Genomic DNA, 15,003 nt, shown 5'->3' with positions numbered 1-15,003 from the left:
TGATGCTGGTATTTCAAGGTGGTTTTGTTTTCCCTTTGCATGATTTTCCCTGCAACTGTGGCATAACAGGAACAGGATTTGGATACCTGGTAAGCTGAAGTGGTGTCTGTGTGTGGAGGAAGAGAAAAAGAAATGTATGTGCTGAAGAGTCTTGAAATTCTCTCAAACTGCATTGTACAGTGAGTGGGAAAATGGGACTCTGATGCAAATGAAGACATTCTTGGAGGGAGGAAGTCAAAGCTGAATGTTTATATTGATTTTTTTCTTCAGTCTTTCTACATCAGAAGATTAATGTGTGACCTCCACCCAGATTCTTTGAACAAAGTATGGAGGAGTGAGCAGTGCAGTGTTATGTGTTCCCAGTCCAGAGTCCCAGGATCTGATTACCTGTGAAAGGTACAGGAATCTATCCCTGAACTGGTGTATTGGGCAGGAAGGAGCCAGAGGGCTCAGGAGGGAGCCAGGAGCAGAAAACATGCAGAGTATGTGCTCAGTGCACCAGTGATCATGAGAACTTTAAAAAGTAACAGAATCACCACAAGTAAAGACTTCTCCATCTCTTCTGTGAACAAAGGCACTGACCAAAAGAAAAGTCCAGGGTGAATGGTGTGCCTGGGTTCTTCCTCCTCAAGGAGTTCCACATTATGTGGTGACAGCAGAAGGTATAAACAAAATCCATCTCCTGGTATTTCCATTAAAATCTGTGGTTTCACTGCAAGATAGAGACACTGTTTTGACATAACTGACATCAAACCCAAAGTGTGGGTGTTGGTGTCCTGCAGAATTTGTAAATAAGATCAGGACTTTTTGCTAAGCATTAACAATCACTAGGGAAGTCAAGAGGGCTCACAGATGATATGTGCAGACATGCAATATGTATTTTTGATGCTTCTCTGTTTGGGCAGGTGAGAACATGAGGAAACCTTACACGACAGCAGCTTAAAAAACCCTGAAATGCAAACTTCCAACAACAACCTCCTGTCTTTACATAAGTCAGGTTCAAATATGTTTGCCAACAAAAATGGAACTAGGAAATAATGTAATCCCATGATCTCACATATCCTGTGTCAAATTATTTCTTCATAGAAGGAGGCTTAATTTTTGATATTTTTCAAGCTTCTTGTTCTAGGGTGGCTTTTAGGAGCCAGAATGTCTTTTCAGGCATGTGGAAATGGGCAAGGCATCAGTTCCTGCCTTACACATCTCCTCACACTGTGACAGGGGTGTCTACAGGCTCAAAAGTTCAGCTCACTGCCCCCACCATCCTTGAAGGACCCAGGGGTCTGCTGAGCATGAGGACATTGCTGTTAAGGAGCAGCAATATTGCTCTTCTAGCTGGCATTTCTGAGGTTATATTTATATTTGGATAAGTGTAATATTTATTAGCTAGAGTGGGTTGCACAAAATATTATTGTGATGGTTTATGTTCAGTTTTATTTTGCAGTCTTTCTATGCACACAATGTGGACTTTTACAAACAATAAAATTGCTGAGTTCCAACTGTGACTTTCACTGTATGTGAGCAAAACTGCAAAAATCATGCACCTGTAATCAAATCCCCTCCACCAAGATGCAAACAGGCATCTTCTAGCTTTCTGAAATATCTCTGTTCCCCAGAATTATGGTTGTGTTCTGGGGTTACACAATGTGCTGGGTTTATGGAGGTAGGAAGCATTCAGAATCTCTGCAAATAAATATAAAAATTTATTACATAGACACCAGATTTTTAGGTCTAAATACCCATTATGGTGGCTTTAAATTCTCTGAATCTTCATAAAATTGGGGGTGGTAATATCTGAGTGCTCCCAGAGGGTGTTTCCCCATAATTTACAGGGCACTTCAGGAATCTCAGAAGGGCAGTGCCAGAGTGAGATAACTGCATGATATCAATGATATCAATGATATCAATGCACTGTAACACAGTCTTCCCTCACCTCAGCAGTGTCTAAGGCAAGTTTAGCTGGGTGCCCTTCATGTGGCTTGACCAGATCCGTTCCCCACAAAGCAGAGGTGAGAATATCAGTCTCCCACTGCAAAGTGAGTCACCTTTCTCTCAACACCCCTTCCCTGCCTCCCTAGAAAGCATTTCACACATGCTGAACGTTTAGGCTGCTCCCCCTGTGCCTGGCTGTGTCTCACCAGGGTGGGAGGTTGTGCCTGTCCCTCCTTTTCCCTGCTGCTTATCCCGGGTGGGTGCAGGGCTCTGCACACTTGGCTGGAGCCAGGCCCAGAGCTGTGTCCCAGCGTGTCCCCAAGCTGCTGCTGAGATGGCCAGGCACAGGCACAGCCAGGCTGGAGCCCCTGCTAGCAAAGGCAGTCAAGCAGGAACCTCATCTAGAAAGAGCAGCTGATGCTTCTCAGTGGGGACCAGGGACTGCAACGTGGCAGCATTAGCCATGAAAAGCTTTTTTCTGAGCATGGGTCAGTCCCCCTGGGGATGTGGGTGTTGTTCCAGTGCACAATTACCTTAAAATCAGGCCTGAGAAAAAAAAATCCAGAATTACCTGAAGTATTTTTTAATGAACGTGTTTTTATGTGGTTGGTGTTGTCCCTCTCTGAACGCCTGTCAGCACAGCAGGATTCAGGTGAATGGCTCTGCTGAAGCTCACTTGGCAGCCACCACAAATTCAGGTGTGTTCAGCTCACCCCAGCCCCGTGCTCTCTCTCCTCTCCACACACTGATGCACACACTGCTGCTGTAGCTGCCTGGGGCTGCCCCTCGCTGTCATTGTCCCCAGCCTGCAGGGAGATCTGCAGCACAAATGCAGCAAAGCTCATTCTATCATTCCACCAGCTAAGACAACATGGAGCAGAAAATGAAAATAGCATCATCACATTCATGGAATTCCCATCACACTGAGCCTGGCTGATAACGGGACCAGATTAAACTGTACTAAGAAGGTCCACAGCAGCCTTTTCTGCCAGATTTCTTGAACTAACCTTCACCCACGGCCTCAGAGTGATATTTGCTGTTAAGTCTTTTGTGTCTGCAGTAACAACACTCACTTACTGATTTTTCTGACAAGTACTAAATAGTAAAAAGAGGAATGATGGCTACAATGTGTTCTAGTCAAGGGTGAGATAGAGTTGTAGATATCACAGAATCATAGAATAGTTTGGGTTGGAAGCGACCTTTAAAGGTCACCTAGTTCAAACCCCAAAGAAGAAATGCTATTCAGAGAAAGGTTCTATGCACAGAGATTTATTGATACATTTTTTCAGGCGTGGTCCTGTCCTTTAAAACAAAGCTAGTTCCTAGGATGTAGTTTGCACACCCCAGTGCCTTCAGCCTGTGGCACCCCCTCAAATTACAGCAGCAGATCTGCAGTGTAAACCTGATGTCCAGGCTTCCCCACAAAGCCAAGAGACACCCACAGGAAGCAAGCTCAGCCCCACACTTTCATGGAAAACAGCAGCAGTAGCCTCTGAGGAATTGGAGGGGTCTCTCAAATCCAGGAAAGGCCAGGTAGCAATCTGATTCTGGCACAGCTCATGCTCAGGAAAGGGACATTGCCAGGGCCACCACAGAAATACACCTGGACCTTTATCTGGACTTCATCAGTCCTTGGGTATCCAGCAGTCTTTCAACAAGCAAGACAGCTCCATACAGGGTTTGTATCAGTCACCATAAGGGAGTGCCCTTCTGAAAGCTGTGAGTTTGGATTTCACACTACATCTGAAGAGCTGCATTAGAGCTTTAAACAGGAGTAAAAGCACGACTGGAAACTTGTCCCTGAAAAAAAGCCAGATGTCAAAAATGCCACAAGGAGGACCTTTCAGATGCGGTGCTGACTCAGTAGAGGACTGGAGCTCTGAGCAAAGGCGCTGCCTTTAGTTTTGATCGCCAACATGCTCAGTCATCCGAGGCTCTATATGTTTTCTACATGTGTATGTATTTTGCCACCAGGGCGTTTGTTAAGATGGTAGGTGACGCCTATCAATGGTCCTCCGAGGGGCACAGGGGCTGAACACCCGCACCCAGCGAGCCCAGCAGCAGCAGCAACGAGATGGAGAATCCCAGCCGGGTCCTGCTATCTCAGGGACCCAAACCCACCAAGCTCCCGAGACGCCGCTGCAGCCGCCCCCTGCCCTCTCCGCTCCGTGCCCCGGGGGTGCCGCCGGCCTTCCCCTCCCCGCCGGGAGCCGCCGGCGCCGCGTTGCCGCCAGCCCGGAGCTCCGCGGCCCCGAGCGGGGGCAGAGCCGCGGCCCCGCCGCGCATCCCCCGCGCCGCTGGGGGAGGAGCCGCCCGCGCCGCTCCAGCCCCTTCCCGCGGCGGGGCCGGGGCTCCCCCCGCCGCCGCGCCGCGCGGAGGGGCCGGCGGAGCCAGAGCCGCGGAAGTGCACTTGCTGCAGCCATTTCCTGCTCTTTGTGCGGGCGGCGCGCAGCATCCCCCGCCGAGCATCCCGCGGCGCCGGGCAGCGCACCCGCGGAGCGCAGGTGAGCGGGCGGGGGTGGGCGCGGGGCTGCGCGGGGGCTGCGCGGCTCCATCCCCTCCTTCCCTTCTTCCTTCCTTCCCTCCCTCCCTCCCTCCCCGGGGCTGTGCCCGCCGCCGAGCCCCATCTCCGCGGAGCTCCGGGCGGGAGGAGCGGGGCAGGTGCGGGATGTGCGGGATGTACGGGCCGGGATGTGCGGGCCGGGATGTGCGGGATGTACGGGATGTGCGGGCCGGGATGTGCGGGATGTACGGGATGTATCCCACAATGCCCCGAGCTACCTGCGGCGCTCAGCCTGCCCGCAGCCGCCGCACGGCGCCGGGGAAAAAATAGCGCAAATCCGCCTTGTCCTCCCCCCGCCCCGCATCCCCAGCACGGGCGAAGGGGCCGAGCCCCGGGCCCGCGGGCGCTGCAGGCCCCAGCCGGGGTGGCGGCGGTGCTGGAGAACGGGGCGCGGAGAGGATGCTGATGATAGAAGGGCGGCCCCGGCCGGCTCCGGAGCACCCGTGGCGTGGAAATATGGTGTTCCAGGGGGATGAGGGGGATGGAGGCAGCGCCGGCGTCAGAGGCAGCGCTGGGGATGAAGGGCTGGAGCGGCGGCCGCAGGTTCGGGCTATGCCCGGGTCGCGGGCGGCGGAACCGCTCCCGCCCCGCCGGTGCCGGTGCCGGTGCCCGGGGCCGGCAGAGCTCCTCCTTTATGCTCAACTTTGCCCCCGATGCCGCTGGAAATGCCCCGTGCCAGCCGCATCCCAGCGGCCCCGGGGGGAGGGAGCGAGGGGATGGATTCCGCAGGAAATTTCCGTGGGTTGGAAGGACCGGGAAAGAACGAGGAGGAGAAGGAGAAGCAGCAGCACACAGTGAACGCTCCCTGCTGTTGGGGAAGGGGGCAGGGTGCAGGGTTTGTGCTGTCAGAGGACGCTGCCAGCAGCAGAGCGTGGCCCCCTTTGCCATCTGCCGCTTCCCACGGGGGGTTCCTGCCTGGGGGCTTTGGATCACAAAGGTCTCAGAGAATTAGGCTGAATCCCTGAAGCCCCTGCACCCTCCTGCCCTGAGATACCGAGAGAAAAATCACCCTCGTGTTTTGCATGGTGTTGGTAGTCTGGGGTTAGTCACAGAGATGGGGAACTAGCCCAGTGTTCTGGTGTCACAGCCATATAATTCTGTGCTAATTCCCTGCATATAGGAAAATTCTTTTTTCCTTTTCTCTGTATAGTTGATTAATGAGCTATTAATGAAGCCTAAGGAATAGGGGAAAATCTTCCATTTTCTGACCAGGAGTAAAGCAGAATATGCTGAATTCATTTTCACTGTATTCAATTTTGTTAACAAACAGTGATCATCTTTGCATGAGAAATGGGAAGATTGGTTTTGGAAGATCAATAATTGGTCAACTATTAACAATGCTGGCCTGTGTGATTTGGTTTCCCAAGAAGTGCTTTAACTGTCAGCAGTGGGTTGTTTATAAACTTGCTCTAAATTTCTCAACTCTATTGGAAATGTAATTTCATATACCTGTCTCCTTCCTTGACCTGCTTTCTTTGGCACTAGAAAAAAAAATACTATTTAGTTATTCTAAAAGAAATAAATTCCAGGATAATTGTGTTGCTGAGAGACAAGGATGGTGCAAATGCTTGGAACTCAGCCCTAATGGGATAACAGAAAACATAGAGTGAAAATAGAGAAAACCAGCTTCAGGGGTCGTGCAGTTTGGCTTCCTTTTTTTGATGGGAAGGTAATTTTATGGTTATTAACATCTGTGTCTGTGTAGAGCAGAGGCCCAGCTCTGCCAGCCTCACTCACTCTGCAAAGAACCTCCTGACTGTGGTGGTGGTTGCAATTACAAGTCCTGTGCATTTTAAGCAGGATTCAAACTAAAGTTTTACACTGTGAAGTTATTTTTTACTAAATATATGTTTGTGGCCAGGATCCTTTATCCTCCTGTTGCTGTCAGGCAGTGGGTACCAGAAACTTGGCTTTTATGAAACTGACACTGGGTTCTGCTGGGTATTTGTTGGGCCAGGAGAGGGCCTGCCCATTGGTTTGGTGCTGTATTTGGAGAAAGAGAGAGAAGCATTTTCACAGGGGTAAAACAAAATTCAGTGACTTTCCCAGGTTACCCAGGGGGGCTGGGAGCACAGAGCTGGATTCTCAGACAATCAGAGGGTGACCAGGTTTGTCCTCCTTCTCTACATTGCCACCTCCCCAGCAAAAGTCTTTTACTGCTCACCCCAGGCTCACAGGGCTTGGACTCTGTCTGGGCAATTCCCATTTTTTCTTGCCTCCTTTCCTGCTCTTGGTGCCTACTACAGCACCAGTGTGAGGAGCAGGCAAGCTGAAAATCCTGAACAGCCCATGCCACTTCCCCAGAGCCCTGAGCTGTGCAGCCTGGGAGCTGAGCACGTGTGCATACAACATATTCATTGTGGCCCTGCTTTTAAAAGTCTTTATTTCCCCAAGCTGCTTGAACAGTAAAGTCACCTTTGTGCTTCTCCCTGCAAAGAGGGTGATACTGCACCAATACTTCTGGGCAAGAATTTTGGTGGGGAAGGCAGGACATGCCCTGCAAGTTCAGACATCTGGGCTGTCCATCCTCTCTCCTCAGAGCCTTCCTGTGCTGCCTGTGAATCTGGTCCCCAGCTCTGCCACAAGAGCCCTGTGTCAGCAACTCCTCCTTCCCATCCCTGCCTGGCTGGCTCCCTGCAGCTCCCCCAGGTCCTCTGGGAGATCATTTGGCTTTGGGAGGTGTGTGAGATGGCCAGAGGGTTTGCAGCTGAGCTGCGGGAAGGGGATGGGGAAGTTTCTGCAGCAAATGAGCAGAAAGAGTGGGCAGCACTGCACCCATTAGCACCACTGCTCATGAGCAGGAGGGATAAACAGCCCAGTGCAGCATCCCTGCCTCAGGTTTCACTGGGGTGGGGTTGGTTTCTGCCAGGCTCGCCTTCAGTTTTGCCAAAACACGTAGGACAGGAGGAACTTTGGTTTCTCTGACCAGAGCTGGGATCTGGAGGTGGCTCCTGGCAGCCTGTGAGGCCATAGAGGCAGGATGTGCTTCAGGAAAGCCTCACCCCCCTGTGCCTGGGCTAGGACAGAGAAAAGCCCCGTTCCTGGGCCCTGCTGTGCTGCTCAGGTGGAGCCCAGCCCCATGGCCTGTGTGCCCAAGCACTGTCACCATGGGCTGAGTGTCCTCTTCCCGTCACAGCCACCCCAAAGCCCAGGTGGTGGGTGGCACTTAAGGGTTTCTGATGAGTGTCCCCAAGGATTCCTGAACTCCCTGAGCTGCAGCTGCTGCCAGATGACCTCCAGCTGCCCCCCTTGTCTCTGGACAGAGGGATGGAGCTGGATGTACAGGACAGCCCCAGATGTCTGGGTTAGAACCTTCTCTGCAGGAGGGTGAGGGAGGCAGCACAGGTCTGGGGGAGTGGGGCTTCACTGCCATCCTCTCTGGGTGATCTGGGGTGCTGAATGACCCAGCTGGCCCTGGACCAGTGGCCCCTCTGTCACACACTCTGTGAGTGCTAGGGACACCAGGGGAAGTCCTGGCTGACCACACTGTTCCCTGTAGCTGCTGTTGGGTTCTTGGTTGGTCTTAAGAAAGGGTGGATTGGAAGCTGGAAGTCCCCATAAAAACTCATGTATTAAACCCTCAAAGTCTGTAGCTTTTCCAGCTGCATCTGGGTCCTTGCACTGCTCAGCCATGGCAAAGCATGGGGTGGGCTGGTGGCTCATTGCACCCCTCACTTGCAATGTCTTGATGCATTCTTTTCTGTCCATGTGTTTCTGCACCCTTCCTCTCTGCCTGTTTGAGTGCAACATTTTTAGGGTAGGGACTGGCTCAGCCTCCCAGGTGTGGGCACTGCCTGGCACAGCAGGACCCTGATGCTGGATTTGGTCCTCTTTCTCCTGGGGTGGCCCAAACAGCAGCAATAATTTTGTCCCTTGAGTTGCTGAGCTCTTTGGGTGTTACAGGGTTGTTGTGGGAATGCCTTTGCTTTGTTACAGCAAACAGACAACACCTTGCACAAATGGCCTTAGAATTGGACTTAGAGAAAAATTGGGAATGAGCCCAAATAAACAGCCATGAAGCCTATGAAAAGGAAAGTTTTGCCTTCTCAAGCCTGAAGTGTGCAATGAAGCATGAGTGTGTAGCCAGGAGTGTTGTTCTGGGATGCCAGTGGTGATCCTGAGGTGCTGGAGGATGTGGGGGAGCGTGGTGGGCAGTTCTGTGTCCATCTGGGGCTGGGCAGGCTGAGCTCCCCCCCGGCAGAGCAGCCCAGGGAGCCCCAGGCAGGCAGGGAGGAAGCTGCAGAATTGTAATGTCTGGCTTTGACAGTTGCTACACTTTGTAACAGGAAACCATTTTACCAGACAGGGGTGAAGAAGGAAACAGAAATTTGAGCGTGGAGGGGGAAAAGCTGCTTGAGATTTTGGGTATTTTCCAGGCACTCATTTAATGCTGCTTCAGCTGCAGGTACAACCAAACCTGTTTCTCAGCTGCCTGGTGCCTTGGGGAGGCATCTGTGGAGCAGGAATGAGTTTTGCCAGGCTCACAGGTATTCCTGCAGCCCACGATGATGAGGCACAGCTGCAGACTCCTTCCCTCTTATGACCCACCATGAAGCCACCCCAGGAGTGCACCCTGTGCCTCCCCCTTAGCTGTGGCCCTTGCTGGGTGCCTGTTCATGGATGTCCCAAAGCCATTATCCTTCCCAGTGCTAGAAATAAAAAGCAAACTTATTTTCTTGGAAGCAGTGGTGACCAAAGGAGCTGCTGTGGTTCTGCTGTATTTGGTGCTTGTGCAGACACTGCCAGAGCCTTGTGTCCTGCCTGCTACCCTGTCTGGCAAAAAAAAAGTTGCAAAAGCTTAGAGAAAAACCAAAGAGATGATTAAAGGATTTGAAAACATGCTCTGTAATGAGGCAGGCAAAGAGCTTAGCTGGCTTGCAGGGTGTTATATTGAAATGTGTGAGTATCTCGTTGGGAACTTTGATTTAGGGAGCTCTACTGTCCTGCAGATCAGAGCAACGAAACTCAAAGGCTCACGTTTCAAACTAGACAGGCTCTGAGTGAGGCAAGAAGCACTGGAGGGGGTGTGATTTTCTGATGGAATCAGGTGTCAATATTTAAATTCTCTCTCTCCAAATGTCGAAGTGTAGCAGGGTGTTTTTCTGGGAGACACAGGCTCTAGGTCAGCCACAGCTATTGCACAGGATTAGGCATTAACTGGGGAAGCCCTGTGGCTGTGATTACACAAGGGCTCAGCCTGGGTGACAGCCCCATCCCCCCGTGCCTGGGCATTCACAGCCAAGGTGAGTGCCAGGGGAGCCAGGGACACACAGGTTTGTTCTGTGCTTCCCACAGAAGGGGTTCCCTGGGGTGAGCACCAGGGAACTTTCAGAAATGTTTCCCTTTGATTTTATTTTGTGTATTTATTTTCATTTTTGCAACTGGAGCTCTTGGCAGCTCCAGGGCAGGCTGGGACTGGGCAGGGGATGCCATGTCAGTGGTAAAAGTAGGGAAATTTAACAGCAACTTCTTTTTTTGCTGCTTGCAGTGCCACGGCTTTGCCTGCACAGCACTCAAGCCTTTCCAGTTCACCCCTGGGATTTAATGCAGTTGGTTGTTTACAGTTTCCAGGGCTGTTCATGTGTGTGAGGAAAGCATGTGAGTGTCAGCATCCGTCATACTTCTCTAATCAAGCTGCTTCAGGAGATATTCTTGATAGCACCGCTTTGCATTTTGGGGCACACGCTTTCACCCGGGGCTGCTGAAGCTGCACTGCAGCACCCAGCTGTGCTGCCTGAGAGAGTTTTGCATAGAGTTAAGAGAGAAGTGCCTGGGTGGGTAGTTGCTTTTCTTTCATTCTGCATTCCTGCTCTGCTGTTGAATCGCAGGAGAGAGATGACACAGACATGTGGTATAATGCACAAGAGAAGGGAAAACAAATTGGGATTTTGTCCCCTGCAATGCCAGCAAGCTGTGCTCTGGTTTTGTCCTTTCCCACTCAGTGTCCTGCCTGCTGGCTGGTTTTCTTGTCTGCCTATCACCCTCTCTTTTGCTTTGGATGTAGCAGGGGAGCTGAACATCTGCAGCCATGACGACTCACGTCACGCTCGAGGATGCCTTGTCCAACGTGGACTTGCTGGAGGAGCTGCCCCTGCCAGACCAGCAGCCATGCATCGAGCCCCCTCCCTCCTCCATCATGTACCAGGTACCCCCGAGGCACAGGGGAGGGAGGGAGGGTTGTTCCAGTGGCTCATGCAAAGCACGGGGCCACACAGCACTGTGAGAACCAGCTGGAAACATCCGGGGTGAGCGTGTTGAGGGAAACACTCAGAACAGACCTAGCCACAAATCTGTTCCCAAGGACTTTAAAGAGAAAGCACCAGAGTTTGGTGAAAGGCACTTTTAAGGCCAAGTGAAAATGAGGACCAGAGTGCATGAATGGGTGGGAAGCAGGAGATAAGATTTGTGATAACAGCAGAAAGTTCTCAGCCATGTTTATTTGTGCACATATTTCTGTGCTTCCTTTCCACGATCGTGCGTGCGTCGAACTGAGCGGGGCAGGCTCAAAGTCCTGCCTGACTTTGGCTGGCCTGTGCCTCCAGCACAGCTGGAGCTGCTGGCATGCAAGGGAGGGCAGCTGCTAGAACCACTTCTGTGCTCTGAACAACTCAGCTTTAGCTGCAGCTGCACTCACCAAGCAAGGCTTGGCCGGGGCCCAGGGCACGGCTCCCACAGTGGGATGCCTCTGCTGCTTGGCCACCACACCCTGCCCTGTGGCGCACACCCAGGGCTAAATATAATAGGGGGTTCCTTTCTCCATCCTGCCACTCCTGAGCTGCTGGCTCACCCCTGGCAGTGTATAAATACACCAGCACTGGGACTGCTGTGCCTTGTGTGCAGGGCTCTGGAATTACAGCAGCTCAGACCCCGGGCTCATTCCACTTTGTGTGTCTCTATGGGTTATCAGACCCAAAGGTCATTCAGGGATGTTCAAATTTCAGCTCTCCCTGAAAAATCTTGATGTAATTATTTGCTTATCTCTTCTTTCAATAAATTTTTAGCCTTTGCTGGTTTGTATCTCATGAGGGGCTCAGGGTTCAGCCTTATGGCACAGCCTCCTTTCAGGGCCATGAGTGTGTGCACACAGCTGGGCCTAAAAACCTCTAAGCTGAATCTGGAGATGTTGGCCAAGCCTGTTTCCTCATCATACTCAGTTTGTGTGTACCCCTTCCCCCTGCTAGCCAGAAATGCTCATGCAATCTCAGCTTTTGTTGTCACACTGGTCACACGTGATGTCCTGGAGGCACTAAGAAGAGTGGCCCTGTGGCCACAGGTTCATGCTCCCAGCTTTCCTACTCAGGAAATCAGTTACTGAGGTGGGTGTGATTGCTGCAGTGCTGCTGTCATCACAAGGAGCAGCTCTGGGTGCCTGGGGCCTCTGTGTGCCCTGCCCTGCAGCAGGTACCATCAGCCAGCCTTGGCAGGGGAAATCACCAAGCACAGAGCATGTGAAGGGCACTCCAGAGAGCCAGGGGAGCTGATGTTCCATCCCCAACCTGCCTCTGCAGTTTCTTGCTCCCCTGTCCCACCCCAAAACTGTATCACAGCTTCCAGAACAAATGTTTGTCCCAACAACTGTTTGTGCTTGCAAGAGCAACAGTAGCACTGATAATAGCACCTGGATGAGGGCTGACTTTCATATTTATGTTTTCCAGACAGCTCATTCCCTGCCCTTTCTCTGTGTTTATCCCTTGGCCTTCCTGCTGACAGGATGTGGTCTTCCCCTAGCAGCCAGGGCACAAACAGAAATTATAAGGCTGCATCTGTCTTTGAGTTACCAAGCTAAAATCCCCAGAAGAATTGCTCTAGCTTTTCTCTCTGCTGTGGCTGCAGTAAAGTTGGGCTTAATTCTACAAGGATTGTAAATGTCAGTCTTGACTGCCACATTTCCACACATATTCCCTGCAGGACAACCATGTGTGATTCCAAAGCGTCTCAGGGTGTGTGTATGTATGAAACTACTTCAGACCTAGAGGTGCAGCACCTCAAATAGTTCACAAGCTCCTCCCATGCCCCAAGAGCCCTACTAATTCTGCTTTTTGCCAGCACATCCCATGTTAGGCTGTACCAGGTGAGCAAACAACCAGCTGTGTTTGATCCCCATCTCTCTGTTTTGCCCACAGGCTAATTTTGACACAAACTTTGAAGACAGGAACGCCTTTGTGACAGGCATTGCCAGGTACATCGAGCAGGCCACAGTGCACTCCAGCATGGTGAGTCCCCCAGCTGTGTCCCCAGGCTGCTGAGCCCCCAGTGCCTGCCCTGTCCCACCTGCACCCCTCTGTCTTTCAGAATGAGATGCTGGAGGAAGGCCACGAGTACGCCGTGATGCTCTACACGTGGAGGAGCTGCTCCCGAGCCATCCCTCAGGTAGCCCAGCCCTTCCCAGGCAGGGGTGCTCCCAGAGCACCTCTTGGCTTTTGTCTTGGGTGTGGGTTACTTTGGAACTGAGACAGAAGAACAGGAAAAGCAAAGCAAACTAAAGCAGAGGATGCTGAGACCCAGCCATGAGGAGATTCCTGCTGTTGATTGGTATTTTATATTTGCTGCTGTGCTGCTGTTGCCTCCCCTGGCTACTCCAGCAGAAAGCTAAGCTGATGGCAAGACAGCACTACAAATCATCTGGTGTAGTGTCCTCCCTGTGACATTTGTGCCTCTCTGAGCAGCTTGTTGGTCCCTGCCCCTTCCCCCTGTGCTGCCCTCAGGGCTGCTGTCAGTGCTGTGTGTGATGGAGGGGCAGAGGATGCCATGGCAGAGGGTTCAGTTACACCTTGACCAGCTTTGACCTTGCAGTGACCCCTGTGCTTTGCCTTGGGGCACATGGATGTGGGCAGAGGGGTCCTGTGCTCAGCCCCCCAATCTCCCTGCTTGGTCAGGTGCAGCTCCCTGCTGCATCAGAGTCTGTGGCTCCAGAGGTGAAGAACAGGGCCTGCACCTGAGTGTGCACCACTCCTCCCACCCCCACTGCACCCTCATGGCCATTGATGCACGGTGGGATGCTCAGGGCTGTCCTGGGCAAGGCCAGGAGCTGGGCTTTGGTGGTCCCTGTGAGTCCCTTCCAGCTCAGAATATTCTGGGATTCTGTGGTACTGCCTGACTGCAGTGTGGAACAGCAGGGCAGGGACATTGGATTGCCCACTGCAGGGAGGGCAAGGCTCCTTTGGCACCATTTCCCCATGCCAGGCTGGCTGATGTGTCCCCCCATGCCCTGAGCATCAGGTGCTGGGTTCCTGAACGTGCAGCAGAGCTCTCAGCCCCATCAGAGCCTCCTGGGAGCAACAGCTGCAAACAAAACCAGAGCAGGGCTGCAGGGTGCTCTGGGCAGCTGCTCTTTTCCCTGTGCATTTGGTAATGACTCCAAGTAACTGTTTTGGAAGTGAGATGGATGACAACTGAGTAAGTCCTTAAATTTAGCTTCCCAGGAGCCCAGTGACAGTGACTCAGTTCATTGCTGTCAGCCACAGACAAGCCCAGTGATTTTTAATGGATCCTCAACAGAACCAGAATAATCCCAGGGAGGCTCTGCAGAGCTGTAACCTGGTGCCTTGTGTGTCTTGCAACACAAATCTCAGATAAGTTCATGCTACAATATTGTACAGCAGGTCCAGACTCCATGCTTGTGTTCCATGCCAGACAAATTAGGAGACTTTTATCCCCCAGAATCAGGATTGTAGAATTTAGAATGCACAGAGAGAATTTCAGATCTGAAATATCCCCTTTTGCTTTCACCTGTTGTATTGAGACCCAGCTCCTTCTCAGGTCCCTCTGTCTTTGGGTGGGGACAGGACTCCAGGTGAAGCAAGGAGAAGGTGGTGCCACAGTGACCCACAGCTGGCTTAGAAGCTGATGCTGACACAGATGGTTTTCTTTGCAATGCAGGTGAAATGTAATGAACAGCCAAACCGAGTGGAGATTTATGAGAAAACAGTGGAAGTCCTGGAGCCAGAAGTCACCAAGCTTATGAAGTTCATGTATTTTCAGGTAAGTGATCAAGGAGAGAGTTATAAAAATAGTATATTTACTTTGGTGTTAACATCCCAAGCAGGGCTGTGCTATCCTTGCCTGACAGCCCCCAGTAGGTCTCTCCCTTGCAGCCACCTGAGCAGAAACCTGCAACCTGTTGAAGGGAAATCTGTGTGTCCCTTGCTCAGCCCTAAAATATTCTATACAGGTTGGGAAACAGCACACCTCAGCCCTTCGAGTTCATGGAGAACCAGAGTCCCCCCTGTTTGGAGCTTAGGGTGTCACAGGCTCCTGTTTTTGGGGATATTGGCTGATGTGAAAAGCCGATTGTCCATTGCCATGTGACAGTCACAGCTGCTGTGGGCTCCCCATCACCACCTGCATTATAACCAGCTGCAGCTGAGTTTCACAATAATTTTTAGGTTTTATATCCTGTAAGGCCTTTATGTCCCACCTAAAAAATGCAGCCTGATTTTGCAGAACACCCCACACTTGGGGCTGGAGAGCTCGAGCCCCTTTCTCCCCTCACTGAGCGTGTTTGTCAG

At 51.8% G+C, this 15,003-nt stretch overlaps 1 protein-coding gene across 3 annotated transcripts in view; it reads left to right on the top strand.

Annotated features, from left to right (window-relative positions):
• Nucleotides 1-4,286: 4,286 nt before the first annotated feature.
• The window catches only part of CYFIP2 (cytoplasmic FMR1 interacting protein 2), a 50,294-nt gene continuing 39,577 nt past the window's right edge, over nt 4,287-15,003 (top strand). Inside the window, exons 1-5 of one of the 3 annotated variants that reach the window (XM_066560293.1) lie at nt 4,287-4,436; nt 10,500-10,640; nt 12,619-12,708; nt 12,788-12,865; nt 14,375-14,476. In XM_066560293.1, the coding sequence (XP_066416390.1) occupies nt 10,524-10,640; nt 12,619-12,708; nt 12,788-12,865; nt 14,375-14,476 (387 nt within the window). In that variant the 5' untranslated portion in view covers nt 4,287-4,436; nt 10,500-10,523. The remainder of the gene's footprint in view (nt 4,437-10,499; nt 10,641-12,618; nt 12,709-12,787; nt 12,866-14,374; nt 14,477-15,003) is intronic. The other 2 variants (XM_066560292.1, XM_066560291.1) reach the window with 2 other exon arrangements.

This window comes from Molothrus aeneus, chromosome 15, assembly GCF_037042795.1.
Source record: "Molothrus aeneus isolate 106 chromosome 15, BPBGC_Maene_1.0, whole genome shotgun sequence".
Taxonomy (NCBI): Eukaryota; Metazoa; Chordata; class Aves; order Passeriformes; family Icteridae; genus Molothrus; species Molothrus aeneus.
The sequence above is the reverse complement of the archived record's forward strand: the minus strand, read 5'-3'. Positions and strand labels throughout refer to the sequence as shown.